Below are 13,929 nucleotides of genomic sequence, written 5' to 3' on the forward strand. Positions count from 1 at the left end.
TTTTAACGTCAAGTTTCCAAAATCCTTAAAACAATGATGTTGATTCTGAAGGCAGAAATTCTAATTTTAACGCTGTCAAACTAAAAAAAATGCTAGCATAAAATGACATTTACGGAAACAATCATAGAGTCGAATTTGAAACAAAGAAATTAAGGTTTTGACATCGCTAAATTTAAAATTTCTGCCTTCAGAATCGATATCAATATAACCACCAAATGTTGCCACATAAAATTCATAAAAGTCACGATACTGCTAGTAAATTTTCTCTGCTAGCAATACAGACAATCGGTTCAGAAAGCACCAAATGCGCGTTGTATATCTCGATGTTGCGAGTTTCGTTTAGAAATGCCGTGATAGGTCACTTGAAGAGCTTAGTTGTCGTTGTTTGCCGGCTTCCCATTGGTGTATTGAGGCGGGGCCGTCGTCGTGGTGGTCTGGTTCTGCTGTTCGTCCGTCATCACTGACACCAGCTCTTCAACTGCTCGCCCTAGGTCATCTGGAAATAAAGAAAAACCAAAATACTATTAATTTGGTGATCATTAGGCAGAGAGCGACGTAAGGATGATTGGAAGGGAGGCTAGGTAAGTCCGGGCCCTGAGTGAGGCAGAGTGACAATAGTACCTGAGGAGGTTCAGGTTCTTTGGCCCAGACTGTAACTTTACTGTCGCTGGAAAGTAATCTGTAAAATACTTTACCTCACGGTATACGTCCTGTCGAAGTTAGCATGAACAGAAAAATACAATCGGTTAGATTCGAGAAAACGAACAACAATTTTCATAAACGAAACAACGACATGCTCAAAACCATGCAACACAGCAACGCCTAAAACCTAACAACAACATAAAAATTCGAAGCAAAACCTTTATACAACCAAAATGATACAATCTTTGAGTCTAAAAAAGTAGCCGGCTATATTTTTGTTAACAGCAACACTAGTGACAAAAAACTCTAGCAAATCAAATATCCAATCAGCAACAGTTCTATTTTCAAACCTGCGCAATGCATCAACGACTGCACGTTGTGCGGGGGCGGCGGCGGGCGCTCCAGCGAGTCGCGGTCTGGCATCGGCGCGCCGTTCCAGCGGCCATCTTGTTTAAGGAATAAGATGTCAAAACGGCGGCTTATATTGACGACTCGATAGTTTATGTTATTATGTTGAAAAGTGGAGCCTTAGGAAATGTCATAATCATAATCTATCAAGATGTCTTACAGCTTTAATAACTCCATTCACAAAAAGAACAAGTCCAGGTTTTTAATATCTATTTATTTTTATTTATTTATAGATAACCAACAGCGTTATGAAGAAGATTATACAATAAGTAGTGTGTTTAAGATAAGGCCAGTAATAGGTATCCTTAAGTGTATATAAAAATACAATGATAAACAGAGTGCACATAATATAACTGCATTAATATGTAGGTACTTAAAGAAGGAAAAAGTCAGAACTTACTAACTTAAATAAACTAGGTAACCAATAAGATAAGTATATGTTTATATATATTATATGTATATATATTACGTTGTATGTTTCTAAATAATATGTAATAAGAATGTACCTATACAATTACAATTATGTATGTAAATTATATTACTAGATTTGTAGAGAAAAGAAGACCTATAATTCACTTTATTATTTATAAAATTATGAACTTAAGAAAAAGAAAAAATGTGGGAAGATTGTGCTACTCAATATTGCTATTGCGCCCTTATCAATGCGTCTGATCTTTATCTATCAGCACCTTTATAATAAGGTTTTTAAAAGAAGACTTAGAAGGACAGAATATATCTATATCAGTAAAAAGCTTGTTGTAGGTGCGGGCTAGCCGTGTGAGTATCTCATTACTGGCGTAGTTGGTGCGGTGCGCAGGCACGTGCAGCAGAGGCGTGTGGCGCGTGCGGCGCCGCGGGGTGCGGTACGCCACGCCGCCCACCAGGCCGCTGCAGTCTACTCGCCCGTGTACTATGTCAAATAATAGGCACATATCCAACAAAGTTCGCCGTTCTTCTAGAGATGGGACATTATTTATTCGACAACCGTGAATATACGAGTTATCGTGCGGCATTGTAGGTAATTGTTACAGATGCCGAGGAATCCCACAAGAGCAATAAATTCCGCGTGGTATCAAAACACCTAACTTCTCCTCAACTTATTTAAGTGACTGTGTTTTTTGATCCCAGTAGTTCAAATTGTACAAGTTGGAACAAATAAACTTGTCTTCATCTGACAGCAGTCACCTGCAAAATCCCCAAAAGCTTTATCCAATCAAGATAACACTTACTAGTCTGCCCCTCGTGGTACAGTCCGTTGTGCATCTTGGCTGGCGAGTCAGTGGCGAGCTGCGAGGCGGTGACGGAGCGAGTCTGCAGCGTGCCCGTGCGCGCGGGGGAGGAGCCTTGCTGGGGCTGCGGAGAGAGGGGGGATGTGAGATTAGGCGGGAAATTTGTCTTCTTGGAAAGGTATTGTCGTAGTAGTGAAATAAATGACAGTTGGTTTAACGCCAGTCTTCTTCAAGTGCTAGACTAGGGTTTGTCGATGTAGTGAAAGGATTGACTGCCCACGGTGCGTCATGACACATCACGCGAGGAAGTTTATTTTGAACTCGAAAAAATATGGATCTTTGTTTGGATCAGTTTGGATGTAGATTTTTATGGGCATATTTATTTTGTTTATGGTGCCTTGACGATTTCAACGACCAAATGTCCTTGAGTGCAGCGATTACAAGATTTTCGAACCTCCGTTTACGTTGCGTATCGTTAACTGACACTGTCAAAATAAAAGGCGATTTTGTTAGTTCCAAAAGTGACTACGTTGGCGCTGTTATTTTTCCATAAATGTTTGTGTAGTATCGAATTGCTACGTTAACCAGTGATAGGCCCTCAGTTTCCTACTCGTTCACCTACCTCATCTAACAGCCGCCGCAGCCGCTGCAGCTGCGCCTCCAGCTGTCGGTTGTGCTCCTCCAGGATCTGCATGCGCGCCTCCAGCCGGCCCTTGTGCTGCCGGAGCAGCCGGGCTTCTGCCATCATGTCCTGGAACGGACAGGCAATAATATTTAGTTGGTTCAATTTTTTACGACCTTCTTCCTTCTTTCTTTAGTATTCTAAAGATTAGAAAAAATAGAAGTAAAATGATTCAAAGCCATATTTTCAATCCTAAAGAGAGAGGGCAGGCAGGTTTTGCCTGCTAGGTGGCCTGGTGAAAGCTTGACGTGGAGGTTAACGGGATTGCTTTAAAAACTGCAAGATGAATTATTTTAGTTTGACTGCCGAAAAGCCATCGGAAAAGACAAGCTCTCGAGTGTAGACAATAACGGAAGCAAAAATAACGTGAGTGTTTTACCGGTTCTTGCGAAGGGACCACACTGCATTCTGCGGCATCAATGATGATGAAGACTTACCTGGTCAGGCGGTGCGTTCCGGTTGTCGTTGACGACATGCTGCTCCTCAGGAGTAGACCCTGGGGTGGACTTCGCCTTCAGACGCTCGTACTCCGCCTGCAGGTTCGCGTTCTCTTCTTCTAGCTCTCTGTGGAACGGTACGGATTGATGTTGAGAATTTATTTGTAGTTGTTTTGTCGAATTTGCATTGTTGTTTTAGAGAACAGCAAGAAGTCGTTGGCATAGAAAAACAAGGAAATAATGTCCATTACCGTAGCGTGGATTTGGGAGTTTCACAAGTTTTAAAGCTTGCACTGGCATTGGGGATATGCATAAAGGTTCTAATCAAGAGAGCCAAGTGCGAGTACTTACATCCCTAGAGAGAAAATAAAAGACCAGACACCTGATCTCGAGCTCGTGCCCCTGTGATGTAAACGATTGGCTCCAGACTCAACTGACTCTTATCCCTCCACAAATAGACCACTTATCCAGCTCATTCCTCTGGGATTGAGTTGAGTTAAGTGAGATTAAGTCTTAATCCAATATCTAGACAAAACCAACCCTTCCACAAAAACAGTACAAACCTGATCATAGCCTCCAACTCGTGCCTCTGCTCGCGGTGTATAATAGACACGACTTGAACGGGCGAGCGCGGAGCGTCGTCGCTGTCGCCGCCGCCGTTCAGCGACTGGCAGTACTGCGCTATCAGCTGGTGCTCCTCGTCACTGGAATGGAAAAGAATGGGATTAATGGCTTGTTGTGTAAGGGAGTTTAGAAAACAGTCAGGTGTCTGAAACATAGAACAACCCGGACGCAGTTGGTTCGAAAGAAGATTTAAATGAGTGACGTATCAACTGGACGTCAGCGTATATGTGTCGGGTGCACCCTGGTTACCAACACGCAAATATAAAGAAGGGAAAGAGGGAGACAGCTGGGTAATGATTTGTTCCATGTGAAAATGCATGATTATGATTTGTATGCGGATAGTGTTCAGGCGTTTATTGAGAGGCGTTAGTTATGAGTGGACTTATGTTGCATCACATTTATGTAACTTTATAGACATCGCCTAGGTTACTTCGATTTCACTAGCAGATACCTACCTCCTGCTAAAATTACACCTTCTGATAATCGACCTAAATTAGTGCATAACAAAAATCTCACTGACTAGAGTGACACAAAACAGTAACTATTATAGATCATCCATACTTGGTTTCTTCGCAGTACATCACACTATTAGAGCTGTCCTCTTACCTATCAGGAGTCTCATTAGGCCGGTTCCCCAGCTCGACCTGCGCGAGCCTGGTGGCGTACAGCTCGAGGCGCGAGTGCATGTCGTCGCCGCCGCCCATCGTCGACCCGTGGAGACTCTAGGGAGTCTCCTGGAGTAATGGTAGTATGGAGATGTTTTTCACGGGGTCACCACTATGGGGATGCGCCACTATAGAGATGCTGGAGGTGCATTCCCATGGCAAAGGATCCTCCGACCAGGCCGTGTGGCGTGGCTGGCGGGCAGCTGACCAACGGCTAGTGTTAGGGCTTTGTATATGATGCAGTGTAGCTGTGAAACATCGATACCGCGATGTAGGATTTCATAGAGATTGGCTTCGTTTCCATACTTCGTTCTGTTTGTTGCGTTCCGAGCACCATCTGTTGATTGTGTGACGAGGCGTCCGCCCCAATAGTAATAAAATAAATAATAAAACTCACCTATCAGGGGTCTCATTAGGCCGGTTCCCCAGCTCGACCTGCGCGAGCCTGGTGGCGTACAGCTCGAGGCGCGAGTGCATGTCGTCGCCGCCGCCCATGGTGGACCCGTGCTGCGGGGATGGCGCTGGGGACTCTAGGGCGTCTCCTGGAGTAATGATGATTGTTTGTTTAGACTAAGACAAAATAGGTTACATAAATTTTGCTGTAGGTAGAAGAGTAGATGAGTATGAGTACAGAGCAGTTCAGTAAGAATAGTAGACTAACTATACCTACTAGTAAAGCAGTAAAATATAGGATACAGGATACCCGCACTAGGCGCAACATGAATCGGGAGACCCGGTAGGCAGCAGGTATTCAAAAATAAATTCGATAGTGGTAAAGTAATAATAAAGGAGTAATGGCTAAAGCCTTCATTATTTAGAAGTTGAAAATAAGTAATTAAGTAGTGGGTAAAGATCGTGTTACCTTCTAGAACAGTCTGGACCGGAAGATATCCGACGCGCGGGTGTTTCTTGAAGTACCTAGCCGACTTGAACTTGTTGCGGAGAGCGCGAGTGAAGTCGCGGACATCCTCGCCTGATGTTGTCTGAAAAAAACAGAGTTTCATCAAAAACCCATGGCATCAATTTAAATAACTTATGGCTTAGAGCTTGACTTTGCGTACACAAAAGGAAGCCTATACCCAACGTGGGCAATAATGGTCAAATGATGATGGTTCAAGAGATATAATAAATGTAGTAGTTTTAAATACTTACAGCGGTGCAATATTCTTGCATGGGGTGGGTCAACTTATGGTTCTTCGCCTTGCGTCCACTGAAGAAGCATTTCTGGCACATATCGAAGTTGAAACATTTGAGGCAACGGTATCTGCAAAAGATAAATCAAATATTTGTGAGTCCCAACATATCCCCACGTCCCTACATGGAAATGTAGACTAGAATGTTTTTGCGATCGTATTTAAGTCATAATCTACATATTTTCAAGTGTTTGCTTTCAACATACCTAAACCCAATGATGGGGTACTCCTTACAGATGTTACATTTGGCCTGGTGCTTAGCAGTCTCAGCTGCAGCCAGCCTATGAAGAACTGGCAGCCAGACCATAGACTGGGGCTCTCTTTGCAGCCATTGCAGGAATTGGAAGGCCTCAATAAACTGGAGTTGGCCATCTGCATCGCGTTCTAGTGTTGCTGGTTTTTCTTTCGTTTCCGCTTCTTTTTCTTTGTCTGAAATTATTGTAATAGCATGTTTAAGTATATCTTGAAGTCCATCCTTTTATTTTTCATTTTAGTAACTATGTATAATTTTTGCGTTTGGTTTTGAACTAATGTATCATCGGTGTTACCTTGTTTCCTATCCAAAGTGTTGGTCTTGCTTTCCTTGCCGGTGGCGGCTGAGGCTTGTTCGAAGCAACTCCTTACTGACGGTTCAATGTTGGAGCCTCCAAATGCTGCTACTTCTCCAAGTTGTCTTGGAACCTTGAAAATATAATGAAATCATAAATCTCGGACATATTATTACGATGAATATACCGAAAATCATGGATGTTAGGATTTTTATTCATACCTGTATGCAATCGTGGAGTAGAAGTCCTAGTTTTCTTTGATCAGCTCTGCATGATGGGTCAGCTATGAGCCGGAATAGATATCTGAAAAAGAATACCCGAAATTACTTGCTATTCCAAATAAAATGTAGCAAAATTCACGTCAGTAAAACTTTGTCCATCAAATTGTATTCTGACTCTTATAGTTATTAAGATTTCTCACCTGTATTTCTCCTCAAGGTGTCCCTTACACAGTAAGACTAGTCCAACCTTGAAGCTCAACACTCGGATCTGTCCGGTCCTCTGGCTGTCGTACACGTTCAGCAACCAGTTGATCGACATGTCGAGGCACAATGGCACATTCACCACACTCGGGTTTTCTGCCGCTATCACCTGAAATAATTATGATTTATGCATTAAGTAAAGACCAATAGTTCTGTGAATCAAATACGATATGAATCAAGTATTACTATCCATTCGATCTACTTTGTGCTTTCAATAAAATGCACGAACAAGAGAATCGCTTTAAAAATCTTACTATCACTGTAATAAATGCATTTTTCAGCCATACAGCCGTCTTAACTTGGATTGAGCTTTGAGATTTTGCGTTGCTTACCTCGTATAAAGACGTGAGAACGGTGATCATGTCAGGTATGTCGATGAGCCTGTCGTTCTGTGCTCTGAGGCCGTGTGAGTCGAACGCTTCCAATGCAGCCGGCAGTTGCAATAGATGCACTGGAAACAAAAAAATAAGTTTATTAATAATAATAATAATAATGTCCTCCTAGCCGAATTTCGACTACGGCGGCCAATCTCATTTGAGATCAGCCATCTACGCAGGAGTAGATTATAGTGCCCAAGTGTGTGCGCAGTACACAGGAGCACTCTCTGTTCCATCACTCTCATAACCCAATGGGACGGATTGACCGACACGACTGGAGAGAGCTAGGCGCAGGACCGACTGCTTTACATGCCCATCCGACAGCATGGATCGTTTCACTGTTTCGGACATCAGGTGATCAGCCTTCTATGTCCTAACCAAACTTAGAACCACAATTTAGAAACACAAATTGATGGTCCCACCCGGGAATCGAACCCGGGACCTCTGGGTCATGAAGCGAAGCTTCTACCACAAGACCACAGAGGCAGTTAAATAAGTTTATTAAACAAGTTATTAAAAGTAGTTAATGTAGGAAGATTTTAAATTATAGCTAGTTAATATATTTACAGTTACAATGAAAATTATATCATTGGTACACCATTAAAATAAACAACCCAGACACAGCCTCTATCTACCCAGATAAAACGGTGTGGAAAGATTTATTATTAACATAAAACATATCGTAAAAGAAAGTTAACAATCCCTCTTTATTGATAATTATGTCGCCATTAAAATTTAATGCCTTACATGACAAGTGCGTACCACGCGCTTACTGCAAGTATTTATGAAGATCGTTATCTTATGAACACGGTCACTTTCGCTTCCATATTTGCCTTTTATGACAAAATGTGTCCCTAGTTTTGCAAGTTTTCTTAAACCTGTAGACTGTAGATTTTACCCTTAAGAAAGTTTGCTCTAGATTCTGATACTTACATGTAAGTAGAGGTTTGTTAGGGAATATACTTAAGATATGCAATAATTATTAAAAAAATGTTCGATTTGTTTTTGGACGGGAAAATGCCTTAAAATTTTTAGTACGCTAAGACCTTTAATTTACACATGGGCTACTTTTCATCCCGGAATGCCCAAGATAAGCTATAAAAGCCTAGGTAATGCTGTAAAACTCACTGCAAAGCGCCTTCTGCACAGACCGCAGCTTCAGCGCCGTCCTGTACGCAGAGAAGCGGACCTCGTTCAGCTCCGCCAGGGAGTTCATCAGCTCGATCATCTTCGGGTGGTCCCAGTGGGTAGTCTCGAGCTCGTGGCTGTGGGGGGTTGTTCGTGTTAGCTGATTTTGAAGTGACAGATTCTAACAGGTGTCGCATCATTAACGATACAGTTCATAAAGTCTACAGGCTGAAGTGCCAGTGGACCGGGCAACACTGTTGCAGGCACGCATGCTAGCCCGTAATCAATTTAATAATCCACTGCAGGCAGAACATAAGCCCCATCCGATACAGAAGGGTCGTTGCCATGATCTCCACGCTTGATATAACTCTTGGGGTAGCTAACTAGCCAACTAGATAATAAGGGCCTCTGGAGACCACGAACAGCAAACCTGAACTTACGGTACGTAGCCGGTTTGGATTAGGAAGTACAGAGTATTTTTTCGATTCTTGGAAAAGATCCACTAAGACCACTAGTTGGACAAAGGAGCCATTAAAAGGATTTGCTGATGATGCCCACTAACTTGATATAATACGGCACGTTAGCCGGCGTGACGGCTCGCTCCCAGGGCGCGTCCACCGACCCCGCCAGGAAGCCCTGCGCCGCCCCCGCGCCCCCGTCCCGCGCCACCCCCGCCAGCTGCCGCGCCCGCTCCTCGCCGCCGGAGCAGAGGGCTGATACTCTGGAAGATGGAGGGAGAGGGTTGAAGAAATGCTATTGACCCAGGGAGGGAAAATAGTTGAAGAGAACACTCGGGTACAGTAGTACGGTCAGGTGCAGAGAATCCTGACCCCCCTCTCATAGTAACAATGCTTGCGGCCCATGCCATGGGTCGCAGTACCTGCCATGGTACTGCCTTGTACCATGGGCCGTTGATATGGTGTGTATATTTAGGTGCCTATATTGAAATGTTTTAAATGAGACCAATATGAAAATCCAATGAGAATCTTATAGTTTTCTGGCAACATGGTTACGCTAATAATATACATTTATAAGTAGGTACTTAAACCTCCCGCAACCGATACCTAGATACCTCTCGATGATGTATCTCAAACAATATCAGATCCAAACTATGGATATCGGAGTTCTACAAAACTAACAGATCTTTGGCACTAAAACTCCAACTCCATCCAACTCACCTGGTATTCAAATCATCCAGCTTCCCCATCAGATGCTCCGGCAGCTGTATCTTCTCCCGCTGCAGCGCCTGTGCCTGCCCATGCAGCTCATCAGCCAGACGCCGCAGGGGGGGCAGCTGCGCCCGCACCCGCGCCACGGCGTCGAGTTGCGCCCGCGCATCCCGCGCGTCGCCCGGCCCGCGCCACGTGGAGCGCGCCGCCTCGGCCGCCTGCACGCGACCGGAGAGCTCGTCGAGGGACGCCGTGAATGTGCGCACGCGCTGGGGGGGAGGAAAAGAGGGGTTTAGTTGGGATTCCAACCGTAGGAATAAAAAAAAAAGTTGGTAAACATTTTCCGGGTGTTTAAAATGGTCTATATTATTATTTTTATTATAAGGCATTTGACGCGTTAAACATCTGTTTATGTTATTGTGGTAAGGCCCTAAGGACCCTAAGACTCTAGGAGGGTGCCCGAATAAGAGTGTCTGTCCCCGATGCAACTTCTTCCACGGCAGTATTATCGACGTAGATGAACGCCGCTAAATCGCGATTCGCGATACACACATGGCGATGTTTATGAACTACGTCGATAATAATGCCGTGCTACCCGGTTTGTTGGAAGTTGTAGATTTGTCTTAGATATTGGCAGAACAACGAAAGTATGTAGGTTAATAACACGATTTCAGACAAAGTTAGATGCTCTTTGCCCTTGTTTCACCGTAGTCACATTATATGAATAGGTAATAAAATAGGTTACCTACCTACCTACTCGCAATTGCAATTGACCAAATGAGGTCACAGGAAGCCTCTATTTACTAACTATACCTAATTAATACCGATCGTTCATATCAATCAATACTGTCAGAGTCGCAGACTCCTTTACTTGGCAAAGCAGGAACCAGTTGTAATACTCGCAACCATCATGCTTGCAATAAGTTATTTCTTTTTTTATCATACGGATGTAGAACATCTTGAATTTATTCCAACATATCCACCAACATCTTAGCTGTTTTTATTGCATTGACCAGCCAAAAAGCTTAGCCAAATAAAGCTTTTTGGTGGATCTTAAAAAGTCTTTGATAATCCAGGGTGTCTACCTCCTACATACCAAATTCCATCAAAGTTTCCCATGAAAAATAACAAAAACATTTGCGTATATTTGATAGTAGCAATGGTAGAATTAATTCAAAGGAAAATGACCCTAACTGCACTTGCTCGCGTGTCTGGTGGCCTTGCGAGGGCGATCTCCTTGACAGTCGTGTCGGGTGACACTGGACACATTTCCTCACTAGCGTCGGCTGTTTATGCGTAGGCTCGGGTAGATAGGAGCTTCTGATTGTTCAGTGATGGCAAGATAAATAAATTAACCAACGTTAAAACCCCCCGACATTCGACACTTGAAAGTCGCATAACTTTTGTACGGCTGCCGGTTTCACAAAATATGGCTAAGAAGTAAGAACGCATTACCTACATAATTATGACTCAATCTTTTTATCGAAAATATTTTCATCTGTTTGGGAGCTAAGCTTTTACAGTCTCTTTTTCGTTGACGGTTAAAAATATCAAAAAATTCTTGTAGTCCTACTCTTATGTCTTGAAAAACTTTTGTAAAAATCTAGAGATTTTGATAATACCTATCTACCTACTAAGTATTCTATTTAGGGTGAAATTGAACGTTTATCATCAACCGCGCATTCCCAGCTTTTCTTTCCATTCCAGCCCCCTGAGCCTACACTAAACATGTCCAATTTGTGTAGGCATATTAGCCAAGTGTCTCGAGCCCTCAGCGGAGGGTCCCCAGGGGCCAGGGTAATCTGGCTGCGTCAGAGTTGACACAGCGTGACGTCAGCATCATGACATGGTGTACATTGATTGGCTATTAGGTATATTTTTTGTGCCGAAACACCGTATTTTGAAAATATCCATACGTGTATACATACAGTATAATCTGCTCTCCTCTACTAGTATGCGTTGCCGTTGTTCTGAAAATCATTTAATTGTCTGGCAATTTGTACAACTACAGTCATACCTATCCAAATATATATGCAATCCAAATCCATTGAAATCCGAAAAGCACTCAGCTCTATACTTCAACAGGGTGTTCCGAATCAGAATTACCAATAGTCAATAAGTCGACGATTCGTGGTACAACTATACAGGGTGTTAATTTTGCACGCGGAAGCTCGATAGCGCTTAGTACGAGTTTTGGAGTTAAGTCCAGCTTTCAGTCAGAATTTAGGGTTGTCAAAAAATGATAGTATTCTCATTCCTGATATTAAATTCTATTTAACATGCAATAAGTATTTGGAAAGTTTTTAAAACCATAATTGTGTATTAGTTTTAAAAAGAAAAATAATAAATGAAACTATGTTTAGATAAAAACACTGACCATTTAAAATTTGTTTCAATCGATGTCTTCTAACACCAATAAATGTCACTCCAAATTCCTAGCGCCATTTCCAGAATCCCTAATACTCACCTAAGTCTTCCGTCAGCCCTAACCCTAACTTTAGAATAGTTTAAGTCTAATCACGTAGTTATTGGCGACCGGGGTTCCATTCAGGCGATGCTCGCAGTTTAAAGTCTTTAGGAACTAAGCTGGAACGTTCTAGACGCTAGCGACAGCATGTTACGTGGCCAGGACATTTGACATTTTTCGCTACAGATTTGTTTATTTATTTAACGCGGTGTGTTAACCATGACTGTGTAAAATGAATAAAATTTTATGTGCGGTGCGAGGATTAGTCTGATATTTCTTGGCCTGTGTTTATGGCTGTCACTATCTTATATAAAAAAAACTTCTGTTTCTTATCCATCTCTTATCATATTTTCTTATCATATATCGTAATTTGGAAATAAATGATGGAAAGGTTCCACAATTTACTTACTGACTCTGCATGTTTGCACGTCGTGAGCTTGGCAACTTTTAATCAGCCTGTAGTTATAATCGACCAACTTCACTTAGGTAAACTATTTAGACACAATTGAACGCCAACACAAATTCAGCGACAAAACGCCCAAATTCCTCGACAATACAGCCTAAAAGCCTTAACTTACTAGCTACTAAGACCCTCTACATTATACCCGGGTAGTTATTCTAAAAGCACGCCCGGCTATTCCCTGGCCGTTCCTTCAGTAACATCGGACGTCAGATGGTATTTATGTGAGAGCACGGACAATATTAAGCGGATTTATAGCACGAAAAGTGACCAGACGGTGGAGAATTATGCTATCGACTTTGAGAATATGGGTCTTGGAAGACATCGGGGAGCTACGCAAACTGGTGTCGGGTTTTAAGCCGAAGCTTGGCGGGTTATAATATATTATTATGGACTTTAGAATAGTAAAGCAATAGTGGTAGAAATACAAAATAATATGAGTAGTTTTATCCATCTTCAGACACAATTGATGGGCATGATTTCAATAAACTTTATTTGAAACTAGTTGATTATACTAGTCTATCCTCTAATATAATTAGTAATTAATTAGTCTATACTAGGATAGTCCATTGCAGAGTACCCACTTTTCGCCGTGGCGAGCCTATTGCTTCCCAAACCCATTTCTTACAGAAGTAAGAAGTCGAAATACCACAAACCACAGCAGCTTCACACAATTAGCCCGACAAGCCGGCGGTCCCCAGGAGTTGGGGCTGGAAATTAGAAACAAACAAACAGCGACACCACACCTGCCCCAAGTTGGGCGTAGTTTGTGCTGCAACTCGTCGTCAATATACTTGCTATAGCTGGGTAATTAGGTTAGCAGTGTTGAAGTAGAGTCTTAGAGTTGTTGTAGATTTGGGCTATTGTTTAGAGATTTTTCTAAGTACTTTTTATGCTTATTTTAGATAGATTTGTAAACTTTATCACCATTGTGAAACTTTTATTAGGTACTTACTCTTTTAAAGTAAGAGTTATCTCTATAGCATTAGTTTTATTTTCTACCGTAAGATTTAAATCACCACTGGAACAAACTTTCTCATGCTGTAAAGGATTGTAACAGTGATATTATTTACTTGTGTAGGTATTATATTATTGTTTTTCTAGACACTATGCCGGAATAAGCTACTTCCACGCATCTTTGCCAAACCTTGTCAAGAACTTAAATTCATTTATCCATGTCATCATGGCATTAACACCAATGGCAATAACTTCAAAGCCTACCGGCAGTAAATTCCCACAAATGCTATAAAGCAGTCATGTACCTAATATTAGTCTTCGCGATCGCATTACTCGACCACCGGCGAGGGCGGTCAATGTTGAGTGTTGTTAATTGTAACTGATATCGAATTAAGTTTATTTTGATTTTATTATTTATGCGTTTAGAGATGTATGGATAGAAAGAAAAATATAGCGCTTTG

The 13,929-nt window shown here is 42.2% G+C and overlaps 1 protein-coding gene across 1 annotated transcript in view; it reads right to left on the bottom strand.

Moving 5' to 3' along the window:
* Nucleotides 1–204: 204 nt before the first annotated feature.
* LOC105383499 (dystrophin) overlaps nt 205–13,929 on the bottom strand; it is a 401,823-nt gene continuing 388,098 nt past the window's right edge. The window contains exons 20-36 of the mRNA XM_048622310.1: nt 9,594–9,853; nt 8,978–9,136; nt 8,416–8,552; nt 7,243–7,361; nt 6,850–7,019; nt 6,650–6,731; nt 6,429–6,561; nt 6,087–6,309; nt 5,840–5,951; nt 5,550–5,670; nt 5,085–5,229; nt 3,962–4,102; nt 3,399–3,525; nt 2,902–3,030; nt 2,280–2,403; nt 993–1,088; nt 205–496 (exon numbers count right to left, since the gene is read on the bottom strand). Coding sequence (XP_048478267.1) covers nt 372–496; nt 993–1,088; nt 2,280–2,403; nt 2,902–3,030; nt 3,399–3,525; nt 3,962–4,102; nt 5,085–5,229; nt 5,550–5,670; nt 5,840–5,951; nt 6,087–6,309; nt 6,429–6,561; nt 6,650–6,731; nt 6,850–7,019; nt 7,243–7,361; nt 8,416–8,552; nt 8,978–9,136; nt 9,594–9,853 — 2,403 coding nt within the window. The 3' untranslated portion in view covers nt 205–371. The remainder of the gene's footprint in view (nt 497–992; nt 1,089–2,279; nt 2,404–2,901; nt 3,031–3,398; nt 3,526–3,961; nt 4,103–5,084; nt 5,230–5,549; nt 5,671–5,839; nt 5,952–6,086; nt 6,310–6,428; nt 6,562–6,649; nt 6,732–6,849; nt 7,020–7,242; nt 7,362–8,415; nt 8,553–8,977; nt 9,137–9,593; nt 9,854–13,929) is intronic.

The sequence above is a fragment of the Plutella xylostella genome, chromosome 7 (assembly GCF_932276165.1).
Source record: "Plutella xylostella chromosome 7, ilPluXylo3.1, whole genome shotgun sequence".
Taxonomy (NCBI): Eukaryota; Metazoa; Arthropoda; class Insecta; order Lepidoptera; family Plutellidae; genus Plutella; species Plutella xylostella.